The sequence below is a fragment of the Carcharodon carcharias genome, chromosome 30 (assembly GCF_017639515.1).
Source record: "Carcharodon carcharias isolate sCarCar2 chromosome 30, sCarCar2.pri, whole genome shotgun sequence".
In the NCBI taxonomy this organism is placed as follows: Eukaryota; Metazoa; Chordata; class Chondrichthyes; order Lamniformes; family Lamnidae; genus Carcharodon; species Carcharodon carcharias.
In genome coordinates this window covers 9,585,585-9,600,187 of record NC_054496.1, presented here as the reverse complement: position 1 = coordinate 9,600,187, position 14,603 = coordinate 9,585,585, and the positions used below count along the sequence as shown (strand labels likewise).

Here is a 14,603-nt window from a genome sequence, read left to right as displayed (position 1 = left end):
ACTGGTTCACTATTGCCATTCTTACCTGGTCTGGCCAGTGTGTGACTCCAGACCCACAGCAATGTGGTTGACTCTTAACTGTCCTCCTGAACAAGGACAATTAGGGATGGGCAATAAATGCTGGCCTTGCCAGCAATACCCACATCCCATGAACAAATTTTTTAAAATAAGTAAATGGCTTATTCTGTTGACAAATGATTTATTTCACTCCTCCTTTGAATGGATTCTACCCCAATCTCAGGAAAAACCACAGGACTGGGTCTCCCCAACCCCCTTTCTCACCAGCTTATAGAAGCCTTAAATTATTGATTGGGTCTTTACTTATTTAGACTTCCATGCAGCCAAACAACATTAATATCACTTGGAATTGTTTTAGCTAATAACCACCAGCTCTTTTGTGAAGCTATATCACCACTTGGCTTGATTAACTTCTGCTTTAATGCTCAATGATGCAAATTATTCTTTTTTTTATATAAATAATGTCTCAAAGATGAACTTATAGATCAGCTGCATCAAGTACCTTGTTTTTTTCTCTCGAACTCCTCTGAAATAAAGGATATGGTCCCACTATAGCAATGCTGGTTGTCCCAAAGGAATCATATTATCAAAAATATCAGAACCAAATCTGTCGGGAGAGACAGAACATGCTGGATCTCCTCTCTCTACGAAAGAGAAGCCTCAGGTGATCTGATGGAGGCCCTTAAAATTATGAAGGGATCCAACAGGGTAGCACGAGAGATGTATTCCCCTGGGGTAGAGACCATGAGTGTAAGATAGCCACTAATAAGTCCATTGGGGGAATCCAGGAGAAACCTTTGTTCGGGGAGTAGTGCGATTGTGGAACTTGCTACCACAAGGAGTGGTTGAGATGGACAGCAAAGATCATTTTAAATGGAAGCTAGATAAACCTGTGAGCGAGACGGGGAATAGAAGGATATGCTGGTTGGGTGAGAGGAAGTAAAGGAAGAGGAGGAAACTCATGTGGAGCATAAACACCAGTTGGGCCAAATGGCCTGTTCCTGTGCTGTAAAATTCCAGGGAATTCTAAGCCACCTTTGTAAAGCTGTTGCTATGACACTTTTTTGCTTTACTGGTTCTGGGAAGGAATATCTCCCCTTTTAATTTATGTTGTGGAGGTGATGCAATGCCATCAATTGTGTTTTTAGTGTTACCCAGATAGAGGTGGGCACAATCTAGCTGAGCATCCGTTCAGAACTCCCTAATAATGTAGATGATAATCTGAAGACTAATACATCGTAGAAGAATGTGAAGATTTCAATGATATAAAATACCTGGCGTACTTGAAGGTCCTTTTTAAAGAGATTCTCAAGACTGGCTGTTGGAGAAAGGGCTCCGTTGAGTGCTCAGTTTGAGATAGAGTGGCGTATTTCATACGTACATGCCCGACAAGTCTTGTCAGCTCTTCGACAGCACGCTTTAGGAACTGTTTATTTTCTGCGAGTTCTTTGTACACACTGATAGCAGGGATGTTAATACAGGGGAATGGGCTATTTTTGAAATAACATCAGATGCTAGTGTCAGATACTCCCAAGTCAGGGAGGCCACTTTATTCTGCCCCTGCATTGTACCTTAACCCTAACCTTGTGAAAGCACTCTATGACCTTTCCATTCATCATGCTAGCCACCTCTCAGAGGGACCTCCAGCTAGTGGCGTTTCATCTTCAGTTTGATGCTTTTGATTCTCACCTACACCTACAAGTGGCTCTCTGAAGACCATCCCAAATTCTTGTCACGCAGAACACCTATGGGTTTCAGATTGAAGAGCTTTTTCATCTTATCCACCTGAGCTGCATTCAAATTAACCCACCTACCGTTGGACCATTTCTATAAAGGGCATTGGGGAGTACTGCTGTCATATTGTGACCAAGCATAAAATCTATGCAATCTGTTTCAAGCAAATTCTTGATCTGATACCTGGTGAGTATTTATTTAACTTAGATGTCCTTTCATCCTGGATGTCCTTTCTGTGCATCTCAATCGCTCAGGAACCATCAATTTCCACAGTCTTAATAAACACACGGATCTATACATCTGGCTCCTTTTAAATGAAGTAAACAGGTCACCAGCAAAAGTTGGAATTGTCCCTCGAGTTAAGTGTAAAGCTTCTGCAGCCGGCTTGTGAGTCATGAGGTTTCCACTATCTATAACTCACTGCTAAAACTGAGCTTCACTCAATACAAGTCCTTTATGTACACTTAAAGAGACCTCAAACTTAACCGAGGCCCCTGCTGTCTGTTCAGGTGGATGCTAAAGGTTTCGCCAAATTACAATTCGAAGGAGAGCAGAGCGTTCTCCCAATATCTTGGTCAACATTCTTCTCCCACTACAACAATGAAAAGATTGGTCCATTCATCCAATTGCTCTGTATGGGGTCTTGCTGTGTGCAAAATGGCTGCTATATTTGCCTATAGAACTACAGTGATTAAACGGTAAGGTTACTCATTAGCTGAGACATTTTTAGATAATTTAGGTGGCAGAATCCAATTCATGCTGTCATGTCCAAGGACTCTACACCAGCTCTAGCCTCTTATCCACCCCCTATTTCTTTTATTCCATAATTGACAGCCATGTATTCAGCTGCCTGGGCTCTCCTCCCTAAACCTCTCTGCCTCTCAGGTGCTCCTTTAACACTGCCTCTTCACTCACCTGCCCTAACATCTCCTTATGAGGCTTGGTGTCACATTTTGTTTGCTGAGTGACCTGGGACACTCAAGGCGCTATGTAAATGCAAGTTGCTAACTTCCATGCCAGCAACATGATGGACCTTGCGACAATGTTTAAAATGGACCCGCTCCAACAACGAAGCCTGTGCAGAAGGTGATGGCACTGCCCATTTAATTACCCACTGAATGCTACATGGCTTGAGAGAGTGGTTTGTTGAGAGGCTGCAACGTAACAGCTCTTCTCAGTGGCTTAATAAACTATACAGTTCATAAGACTTCAGGCTTGATAGCTCTACTGAGTTGGTTGAGCTTATTTGGGGATATGCTTGGGACAGTGCAGCTGGTGTCCTTGGTGTCCAGGCCAAGGAGTGGTAAAGTTAGCAACTTCCCACCCCAGTTGGCCATTTTAGTTTGTAAGCGGGTGTTGGGTAAGGTCTGACTCCGCTGTGACATATAATCAAACAACTTGATGACTCTCATACACTGAGCACTGGAGGGAAACACTGCAGGGTTAAACACCCAGGTAAAGTCCCCATTTTCCCACATCAGTTTCAGAAGTTCGTAGGGGTTCCAGCATGGGTGCATTAACCGGCATCTCATTCTGTGCAGTTGGTCATCCCGCCTGTCTCCCCGGCAACAACTGGACGGGGTACTGCAACCTTAACGTGGAAGTCTTGACGAATTGGGAAATTCAGTTGCGCAGCTTCTCTTTCTTGGGTGCTTAAACAGCTGCTAACCTCCAAAATGGCAGACAGGAAGCATGAGCCCATGATGGCCAAATGTGCCATTTAGTGAAGGCAGGATTATGGATAGCAGTGCCCATAGGTGTTAGACCCCTTTCATGTATACAAATAGGTGAAAACTGCTGTGTCCAAATTTCCACACCGACACATTACATTACCGACACATTGGGAAAACATGCTCCCTTAATTACTCATTCCAAGACCCTACAGCCTGGAATTTCCTCCCTAAAGTTCTCTCTGCCTCATTCTCTTCAAAGAGAACAAAGAAAAGTACAACACAGGAACAGGCCTTTCTGCCCTCCAACCCTGCGCCAATCATATTGCCCGTCAACTAAAACATTTTGCACTTCCAGGGTCCGTGTCCCTCTGTTCCCATCCTATTCATGTATTTGTCAAGGTGCCTCTTAAACACCACTATTGTATCTGCTTCCACCACCTCCTCTGACAGTGAATTCCAGACACTCTCTACCCTCTGGGTAAAAAACTTGCCCCGCACATCTCCTCTATAGTTTTCTCCTCTCACCTTAAATCTATGTCCCCTAGTAATTGACTCTTCTGTCCTGGGAAAAATCTTCTGACTATCTATTCTGTCCATGCCACTCATAATTTTGTAAACTTCAATCAAGTCGCCCCTCAATCTCCGTCGCTCTAGTGAGAACAATCCGAGTTTCTCCAACCTCTCCTCATAGCTAATAACCTCCATACCAGGCAGCATCCTGGTAAACCTCCTCTGCACCCTCTCCAATGCCTCTATATCCTTCTGTTAATGTGGTGACCAGAACTGCACGCAATATTCCAAGTGTGGCCTAACCAAGGTTCTATACAGCTGCAGCACGATTTCCCAGCTTTTATACTCAATACCCCTGCCGATGAAGGCAAGCATGCCATATGCCTTCCTGACTACCTTATCCACCTGCATTGCCACTTTCAGTGACCTGTGGACCTGTACACCCAGTTCCCTCTGCCCGTCGATGCACTTAATGGTTCTGCCATTTACTGTATAATTCCTACCTGTATTAGATCTTCCAAAATGTATTACCTCACATTTGTCCGGATTAAACTCCATCTGCCATTTCTCCGCCCAAGTCTCCAACCGATCTATATCCCGTTGTATCCTTTGACAATCCTCTTCACTATCTGCAAATCTTCCAATCTTAGTGTCGTCTGCAAACTTACTAATCAGCCCAGTTACATTTTCCTCCAAATCATTTACGTATACTACAAACAGCAAAGGTCCCAGCACTGATCCCTGCGAAACTCCACTAGTCACAGCTCTCCATTCAGAAAAGCACCCTTCCACTGCTACCCTCTGTTTTCTATGACCAAGCCAATTCTGTATCCATCTTGCCAGCTCACCTCTGATCCAGTGCGACTTTACCTTCTATACCAATCTGCCATGAGGGACCTTGTCAAAGGCCTTACTGAAATCCATGTAGATAACATCCACTGCCCTTCCATCGACGATCATCTTTGGTCACTTCCTCGAAAAACTCAATCAAGTTAGTGAGACATGACCTACCCTTCACAAAACCATGCTGCCTCTCACTAATACGCCCATTTGCTTCCAAATGGTAGTAAATCCTGTCACGAAGAATCTTCTCCAATAATTTCCCTACCACTGACGTAAGGCTCACCGGCCTGTAATTTCCTGGATTATCCCTGCTACCCTTCGTAAACAATGGAACAACATTGGCCTTTCTCCAGTCCTCTGGGACCTCACCTGTAGCCAGTGAGGATACAAAGATTTCTGTCAAGGCCCCAGCAACCTCCTTCCATGCCTCCCTCAGTACTCTGGGGTAGATCCCATCTGGCCCTGGGGACTTATCCACCTTAATATTCTTCATGACGCCTAACACCTCTTTTTTGATCTCAACATGATCCAGGCTATCTACACACTCTTCCCTAGACAAATCAACCGCTAAGTCCTTCTCTTTGGTGAATACCGATGAGAAGTATTCATTCAGTATATCTCCCATTTCTTCTGGTTCCACACACAGATTCCCACCTCTGTCCCTGAGTGGGCCTAAAAGGCCTTGGGATTTTCCTTAATCCTGGTTGCCAATGACTTTTCATGACCCCTTTTAGCCCTCCTGACTCCTTGCTTAAGTTTCTTGCTTCTTTCTTTATATTCTCCACGGGCTTCATATGTTCCAAGACTTCTAGCCCTTACGAATGCTTCCCTTTTCTTTTTGACTAATCTCACAATATCCTTCGTTATCCAAGGTTCCTGAAACTTGCCAAACTTATCCTTCACCCTAGCAGGAACATGCCGGTCCTGAATTCTTATCAACTGATGTTTGAAAGCCCCCCACATGTCAGTTGTTGATTTGCCCTCAAACATCCGCCTCCAATCTAGATTCCTCAGTTCCTGCTTAATATTGTTATAATTAGCCTTCCCCCAATTAAGCACCTTAACCCGAGGACTCCTGTTATCCTTATCCACCAGTACTTTGAAACTTACTGAATTAAAATGCCTTAAAACTCCTTTAAAACACTCCTTAAAACTACCTGTCCTACTGACCAAGCTTACAATCACCTGCCCTAATATTTCCTCTGTGGCTCAGTGTCAAGTTTTGTTTGTTAATTGCCTCTGTGAAGTGTCTTGGAAAGTCTTACTACGCTAAAAGTGCTATATAAATGCAAGTTGTTGTATTTATGTGTGTGCGTGTGTATACATATAAAATACATATATATATTAAAATATATAAAATACATGCTTACATATAAATATATATATAAAATACATATACATAAAAATGTATATTAAAAATAAACACATATAAAAATAATAATATATTATTATATTAATATATTATAATTAATATATAATTAATTAATATATAATTAATTAGAATTAAATAATATATTATTTTTATATGTGTGTATTTTTAATATATGTATGTATAAGTGTGCATTTTATCTATATATTTATATGTAAATATGAGTATTGCTGAAAGAAGAGACATGCTGTCAAAACTTTTCTGCTTGCACTCATCAGGACAGCTCACAAGAATCATTTTTATTCATTCATGGGATGTGGGTGTCGCTGGCCGGGCCAGCATTTATTGCCCATCCCTAATTGCCCTTGAGAAGGTGGTGGGTGAGCTGCCTTCTTGAACCGCTGCAGTCCATGTGGTGTAGGTACACCCACAGTGCTGTTAGGGAGGGAGTTCCAGGATTTTGACCCAGTGACAGTGAAGGAGCGGCGATATATTTCCAAGTCAGGATGGTGAGTGACTTGGAGGGAACTTCCAGGTGGTGGTGTTCCCATCTATCTGCTGCCCTTGTCCTTCTAGATCGTAGTGGTCATGGGTTTGGAAGGTGCTGTCTAAGGAGGCTTGGTGAGTTTCTGCAGTGCATCTTGTAGATGGTACACACACTGCTGCTACTGTGCGTCGGTGGTGGAGGGAGTGGATGTAGTGCCAATCAAGCGGGCTACTTTGTCCTGGATGGTGTCAAGCCCCGTGTGTTGTTGGAGCTGCACTCATCCAAGTAAGTGGAGAGTATTCCATCACATTCCTGACTTGTCCCTTGTAGATGGCAGATAGACTTTGGGGAGTCAGGAGGTGAGTTACTTGCCACAGGATTCCTAGCCTCTGACCTGCTCTTGTAGCCGCAGTATTTACATAGCTAGTCCAGTTCAGTTTCTGGTCAATGGTAACCCCCAGGATATTGATGGTGGGGGATTCAGTGATGGTAATACCATTGAATGTCAAAGGGCGATAGTTAGATTTTCTCTCATTGGAGATGGACATTGCCTGACACTTTTGTGGTGTAAATGTTACTTGCCACTTGTCAGCCCAAGCCCGGATATTGTCCAGGTCTTGCTGCATATGGACTGCTTCAGTAACTGAGGAGTCATGGATGGTGCTGAACATTGTGCAATCATCAGTGAACATCCCCATTTCTGACCTTATGATGGAAGGAAGGTCATTGATGAAGCAGCTGAAGATGGTTGGACCGAGTACACTACCCTGAGGAACTCCTGCAATGATGTCCTGCAGCTGAGATGACTGACCTCCAACAACCACAACCATCTTCCTTTGTGCTAGGTATGACACCAACCAGTGGAGAGTTTCCCCCCGATTCCCATTGACTCCAGTTTTGCTGGGGCTCCTTGATGCCACACTCGGTCAAATGCTGCCTTGATGTCAAGGGCAGTCACTCTCACCTCTCCACTGGAGTTCAGCTGTTTTGTCCATGTTTGGACTCAGGCTGTAATATAGTCAGAAGCTGAGTGGCCCTGGCGGAACCCAAATTAAGCATCAGTGAGCAGGTTATTGTTAAGCAAGTGCCTCTTGATAGCACTGTTGATGACCCCTTCCATCAATTTACTGAGAGTAGACTGATGGGGCGGTGATTGGCTGGGTTGGATTTGTCCTGCTTTTTATGTACAGGATAGGACTGGGCAATTTTCCACATAGCCGGGTAGATGCCAGTGTTGTAGCTGAACTGGAACAGCTTGGCTAGGGACATGGCAAGTTCTGGAGCACAAGTCTTCAGTATTATTGCCAGAATATTCTCAGGGTCCATAGCCTTTGTCGTATCCAGTGTTAACTTCAATCACTATATATAAGGGAAGAATGAGTCGGAAGCTGATCTTTGACCTCAAGCAGTTTTATTCTTCAGCCAGTTCAGCAGAGCGACAGACTCCCAGTTCCTTTCCCCTCTGGAGTGTTACAGCATTCGATGCCATCGCCTGTTATAACAATGTAATTGCTGTACAGTGTAATTGCCAATCAACAGAATGATTGTTATTGGACTTTAACAATGTGCTTGTTGAGACACTGGCATCCAGTGCCTTCAACCGTTTCTTGATATTCTGTGGAGTGAGTTGAATAGACTGAAGGCTGGCATCTGTGATGTGGGGGACCTCCAGAGGAGGCCGAGATGGATCATGTACTTGGCACTTCTACGGTTACCAATAGTAAAGGGAACAACAGTTGATACTGCATGAGAAGAAACTGCTAATTAGTTGGCAAATAGACTCTGATGGAGGTGTTGCCATGGAGAATGCAGTATGGAACAGTTAACTGCCAGGCTTTGTTCAAATTCAAACAGGCAAGTCAACTGTGATTGGTCAAGGCATTGCCCTGGGGAAGGAACCAGGGAATGATTGTTCCCAAGATTTTGCTCAGCTGAAAAAGATACAAAGAATGGGCATGTTCTGTCTGTCTGCAAAGGAGAAGGGCCCTGTTTGTGAACATATGTAGCTTCAAGCATATGGAAGTGAGCCACACTGAACCCAACCTACAGTCCATGAAGTGCTTGCCTGACATGACATGATTGACATGCATTCTCCATGGCAACACCTAGAACAATCAAAGTCCACTTGCCAGCCAATCAGCACTCTCTTCTCATGTGGTATAAATTATTGTTCCTTTTTATTGTTGGTACAAGCTGTCCTGATGAGTGCAAGATGAAAAGTTTTGATAGTATGTCTCTTTTTTCATCAATACTCAAGTTCTGTACTGCCAAATGACTACATATATATTTGTGTATATATATAAAGTATATATATTTGAGAGATTGGATACATGTGATAAATCCAATGCTTGTTTTCCAGGTTCAGAACATCTCCCAGTCTATTGAGGTCCTGGATCTTCGCACCTACAGGGATCTCCAATATGTCCGGAACACAGAATCACTGATGAAAGTTCTCAATGCCAGATTGAAAGTCGCAGCAGAGAGTCAAACAAACCTGTTGAACAAAAATTTTCAGGTACGATGGGAACACCTTAGGTGGCTCTCTTTTCTTCTCCAATGTCCCTCCCCAATTTTGCTAAAATGCAACTCGGTTGGAGATTCTTGCACACGACTGTTTTGCCAAGTTGTTATTAGACAGCTTTGATATTTGACTGGAGACCATCACAACCACAGATGTCCACCTCAGTTTGACGTGGTGGGATGAGCAGTGTCTAGCCTGACTGATATACTTTCTGTGCACTGAATGCAAGATCAGCAGCATTATGAGATCGGCAGTAGTTAAGCACAGACCAGGGGCATGAACCTGACAGCTTCCTTCTCTTCATCTCTCCAAAAACAAGATGGCTTTACTCTTTTGCTACTGGAGGAAGTTACGGGTAACATTTCAGTTAGAGAGAGACTCACTTGGAGTGGGTTTTTTTCAATGTGCCTTTTGCCCCTAAGCTTATCTCAGGATAGAGCTGTATCTTTCTGTATGCAGCTGTGTTTATGAATGTGTGTGTGGCTGGATGTAGCCATACAGCTGGGTGTAGCTGTGTTTTTGTCTGGGTGTTTGGCTGTGGCTGTATTTTCATCTGTGTGTCTGGGCATGATTGTTTTTTTGTCTGTGTGTCTGAGTATGGTTGTGCTTTAGTCTGTGTGCCTGGGTATGGTTGTGTTTTTGCCTGTGTGTCTGAGTATGGTTGTGTTTTTGTTTGTGTGTCTGGATATGGTTGTGTTTTTGTCTGTGTGTCTGGGCATGGTTGTGTTTTAGTCTGTGTGTCTGGGTATGGTTGTGTTTTTGCCTGTCTGTCTGGGTATGGTTGTGTTTTTGCCTGTGTGTCTGAGTATGGTTGTGTTTTTGTTTGTGTGTCTGGGTATGGTTGTGTTTTTGCCTATGTGTCTGAGTATGGTTGTGTTTTTGCCTGTGTGTCTGGGTATGGTTGTGTTTTTGCCTATGTGTCTGAGTATGGTTGTGTTTTTGCCTGTGTGTCTGGGTATGGTTGTGTTTTTGCCTGTGTGTCTGGGTATGGTTGTGTTTTTGCCTGTGTGTCTGGGTATGGTTGTGTTTTTGCCTATGTGTCTGGGTATGGTTGTGTTTCTGCCTGTGTGTCTGGGTATGGTTGTGTTTTTGTTTGTGTGTCTGCGTGTGACTGTGTTTTTGTGTGTCTGGGTGTAACTAATTTTTCTGTGTGTCTGTGTGTGGCTATGTTTCTATCTACGTGTCTGGATGTGGCTCTGTTTTTGTGTGTCTGGGTGTGGCTGTGTTTTTGTCTCTGTGGCTGTGTTTTTGTTTGTGTGCGTGGGTGTGATTGTGTTTTTGTGTGTGTGGTTGTGGCTGTGTTTTTTGTCCGTGTGTCAATGAGTGACAGTGTTTCTGTCTGTGTCTGAATGTGGTTATGCTTTTGTGTGATGAGAGCGGCTGTGTTTTTATGTGTCTGAGTATGCCTTCATTTTTGACTGTGTTTCTGGGTTTGGTTATGTTTTCGTGTGTCTGGGTGTGACTGCGTTTTTGTCTGGGTGTGGCTGAATTCTTGTACGTTGGGGTCAGACTGTGTTTTTTCTGGGTGTGACAGTGTTTTTGTCTGTGTCTGGGTGTGGCTGTGTTTTCATGTATGCCTAAGTTTGGTTGTGTGTTTGTCTGTGTTTTAGTCTGTGTGTCTTGGTTTGGCTGTGTTTTTGTGTCTGTGTGTGGCTGTGTTTTTGCCTGTCTCTGGCTGTGGCTGTGTTTTTGCCTGGGTGTGACTGTTTTTGTCTGTGTGGCTGAATTCTTGTCTGTCAAGATCAGACTGTGTTTTTTTCTGTGTGCGACGGTGTTTTTGTCTGTGTCTGGGTGTGGCTGTGTTTTCATGTGTGTCTGAGTTTGGTTTTGTGTTTGTCTGTGTGCCTGTGTGTGGCTGTGTTTTTGCCTGTCTCTGGATGTGGCTGCGCTTTTGTCCGTGTGTCTGGGTGTGGCTGTGTTTTTGTCTCGGTGTCTGGGTGTGTCTGTTTTTGCCTGTGTGTCTGGCTGTGGCTGTGTTTTTGCCTGTGTGTCTTCGTGTGGTTGTGTTTTTGTCTGTGTGTCTGGGTATGGTTGTGTTTTTGTCTGTGTGTCTGGGTGTTGCTGTATTTGTCTGTATGCCTGGGTGTGTCTGTGTTTTGGACTGTGTGTTTGGCTGTGGCTGTAATTTTGTCTGTGTCTGGATATGGCTTTGTTTTGTGTACCTGGGTGTGGCTGTATTTTTTTGTGTCTGTGTGTGGCTCTGTTTTTGTGTGCCTGGGTGTGACTGATTTCTTTGTGTGTCTGAGTGTAGATGTGTTTTTGCCTGGGTGTGACTGTGTTTTTGTGTGCCTGGGTGTGGCTCTTTTTCTATGTCTGGGTGTTGCTGTGTCTTTGTGGCTCTGGGTGTGACTGATTTCATTCTGTACGTCTGGGTGTAAAGAACCTATTTTTTAATTTTTCTTGGACTGTGGCTTTAAAAAACTATCATAGCTGCATTGAAAGACATGTTCACTGGAGCTGGATGAGGAATATCTACAGTGTTGCTATTCTGGAACATAGGGTGTCATAAGAGAACAGAATGGTGCTGGAAAGGGGTTCTGGACTAGGGGAAACTGCCTAATGACAGCATTTTAGTTGGCTCCTGACCAGGTGATTGGGGTTTTTGTGTGGTAACAGTGCAGGCAGAACAGCTCCTAGAGGGAAGACCTGAAACCGCTGTCTCCTGTGATTGTAAGATTCCAACAATTTGCCATAATAGCTAGCTGGCTATCCCTCACATTGCTGTAACCTGCTTTTTCTGAAAACCCCTGTAAAGAGGAAAAGGGGAAAAATCACCGGTAGAGACATTGAAAGGCAAGTCTTTCACCAGTGAACCACAGACTGCAAGTGGTGGGTGACCACCTCATGTCATTAACAACAAACTGCAAGGAATTTGGAAGACATTAATCAAAATCAATCCCAATTAATCCCATCCTCCAGATTGGTGCTATTGAACTGTCTTATCTCGCCCTTAAAATCCATGTTTTGTATGTCTCGTGTGTGTGTGTGTGTGTGTGTGTGTGTTATAGGGGTTAAGAAGGGGTAGAGTTTAAGTTATTGAGTTGGAAGTTAACAGTTCATATCTCATTCTTTTGCCACTAGTTAAAGACTAGTATAAACATTAATTTAGTTATTAAGTTTACAAACCTGGTGCTCATATTCGGTTAACCTAAATTAAACAGTTGGGTAGAATTGGGGCAATCTGGTGGTTTTGTCAAACTTTCCACATTGGCCACAGTTGGGGGAACAGTGGGTCTTGATATTACAGTGCACAATCCCCAGTGAGTCGTGACAAAGTGTGGGAGCTTGTCAAGAATATTTTGAAACAAAAGACAACAACGATTTGGGTGTAAATTCAGTAAATGATGAAATCTAAATGGAAACACCAGGTTTCTACTATAAAAAACTGCTAAAAGCTTCCTGCAATTCGATTAGCCAATACGACAATACTGGGATGGTTAGATACTGTGTTCTTGTATTTAGAGGAAGGACAATAGGATTTAATAAGGTTACTTAAGAAACATAAGGAAATTTGTAGGGATACACTGGATGTACTAAACATGTTAACTGAACATGATGTGGATGTAGGAGACTCAGTGCCAATAAAACAATATCTACATTGGTTGAGCCCAGAAAAACGAGCTCAGTTAGAAACAGCGATCAAGTATACGTTTGGAAAATAAGTTGACCAAGCCCAGCCAAAGCAGCTGGGGATCACAGGTCATGTTGGTTCCTAAGCCTGATGGATCAACGAGATTTTGTGTAAACTACCGGAAAGTGAATGTAGTAACGAGGACAGATTTGTACCCGATCCAATCGGTTAGAGGATTGCATCGACAGGCTGGGCAGTACCTCATTTCTTTCTAAAATTGATCTATTGAAGGGGCACTGGCAAGTGCCGTTAACATCAAGGGCTAAAGAAATATCCGCCTTTGTTACACCAAGTGGATTGTATCAGTGTCGAGTCATGCCATTCGGGTTTAAAAATGCCCCAGCCACATTCCAGAGATTTATGAATCGAGGTCGTAGCTGAAGTACTTAACTGCGTGGTTTATTTAGATGATCTCGTAATATGCAGTAACATATGGGAAGAACATGTAAAGCAATTAGAGGACCTGTTTAAGCAATTGCAGCTGGCTGGCTTAGTCATAAAACACACCGACTCAAAAATCCTGGCCTGTGTGTCTGGGTGTGACTTTTTTTCTGGGCATGACTGTATTTTTGTGTGTGTCTGTGTGTGGCTGTATTTTTATCTTTGTGTTTGTGTGTGGTTGTGTTTTTCCCTGTATCTGCGTGAAGCTGTGGCTTTGTTTTGTGTGTCTGGGTGTGACTGTCTCTTTGTGTGTCAGGGTGTGACTGTCTCTTTGTGTGTCTGGGTGTGACTGTCTCTTTGTGTGTCGGGGTGTGACTGTCTCTTTGTGTGTCTGGGTGTGACTGTCTCTTTGTGTGTCGGAGTGTGACTGTCTCTTTGTGTGTCTGGGTGTGACTGTCTCTTTGTCTATCTGGGTGTGGCTGTCTCTTTGTGTGTCTGGGTGTGGCTGTCTCTTTGTGTGTCTGGCTGTGACTGTCTCTTTGTGTGTTGGGGTGTGACTGTCTCTTTGTGTGTCTGGCTGTGACTGTCTCTTTGTGTGTTGGGGTGTGGCTGTCTCTTTGTGTGTCTGGCTGTGACTGTCTCTTTGTGTGTTGGGGTGTGGCTGTCTCTTTGTCTATCTGGGTGTGGCTGTCTCTTTGTGTGTCGGGGTGTGGCTGTCTCTTTGTGTGTCTGGGCATGACTGAATTTTTGTCCATGTGTGGCTTTGTTTTGTGTGTCTGAGTGTGGCTATGTTTTTGTCCGTGTGCCTGGCTGCGATGTGCTTTTGTGTGTCTGGATGTGACTGCATTTGTGTTATGGCAGGGATTTTCCATGCCCATCGGCATTGGGTGTGTACAATGGCTTGAGCGGACAATGAGCCACGATCGGTTTTACGATGGCACGCAGCCAGTTTGCAATCGCGCCTGATGCTGGTGGGTGTGGAAAATACTGGCCGCAGACACAAGCACAGCAACACCCAAACACACAGACAAAAACACAGCTACACCCAAACACACAGACAAAAACACAGCAACACCCAAACACACAGACAAAAACACAGCTACATCCAGGCACTCCAAACCCACAGGCAAAGACATGGCCACATCGCTGCCACCATGCTGGATTGGTGATGCCGCTGCCCGCCCTGTGGCCAGAGGTGGGTAGAAGACATCCTTCCCTAGGTAAGGAGACCAAAACTGCATGCGATACTCAGGACATGACTATGTTTCGTGTGTCTGAGTGAGTGTGTGGCTGTTTCTGTCTGTGTGTCAATAAATAAATATGTCTTTCTCCGGGACTAAGACTGAACCTTTGATTCCTATCCCCTGGACAGTGGAGTGGAAGATACATCATTTTATTCACATTTTTTGCCAAGGTAGATTACAATGGCTCCAGGC

The 14,603-nt window shown here is 43.9% G+C and overlaps 1 protein-coding gene across 5 annotated transcripts in view; it reads left to right on the top strand.

The window, feature by feature from the left end:
• Window positions 1-14,603, top strand: part of olfm2a (olfactomedin 2a) — a 702,739-nt gene that overhangs the window by 665,421 nt on the left and 22,715 nt on the right. For all 5 annotated transcript variants that reach the window (XM_041177083.1, XM_041177082.1, XM_041177080.1 and 2 more), the window contains exon 3: window positions 8,994-9,149. In XM_041177083.1, coding sequence (XP_041033017.1) covers window positions 8,994-9,149 — 156 coding nt within the window. The remainder of the gene's footprint in view (window positions 1-8,993; window positions 9,150-14,603) is intronic.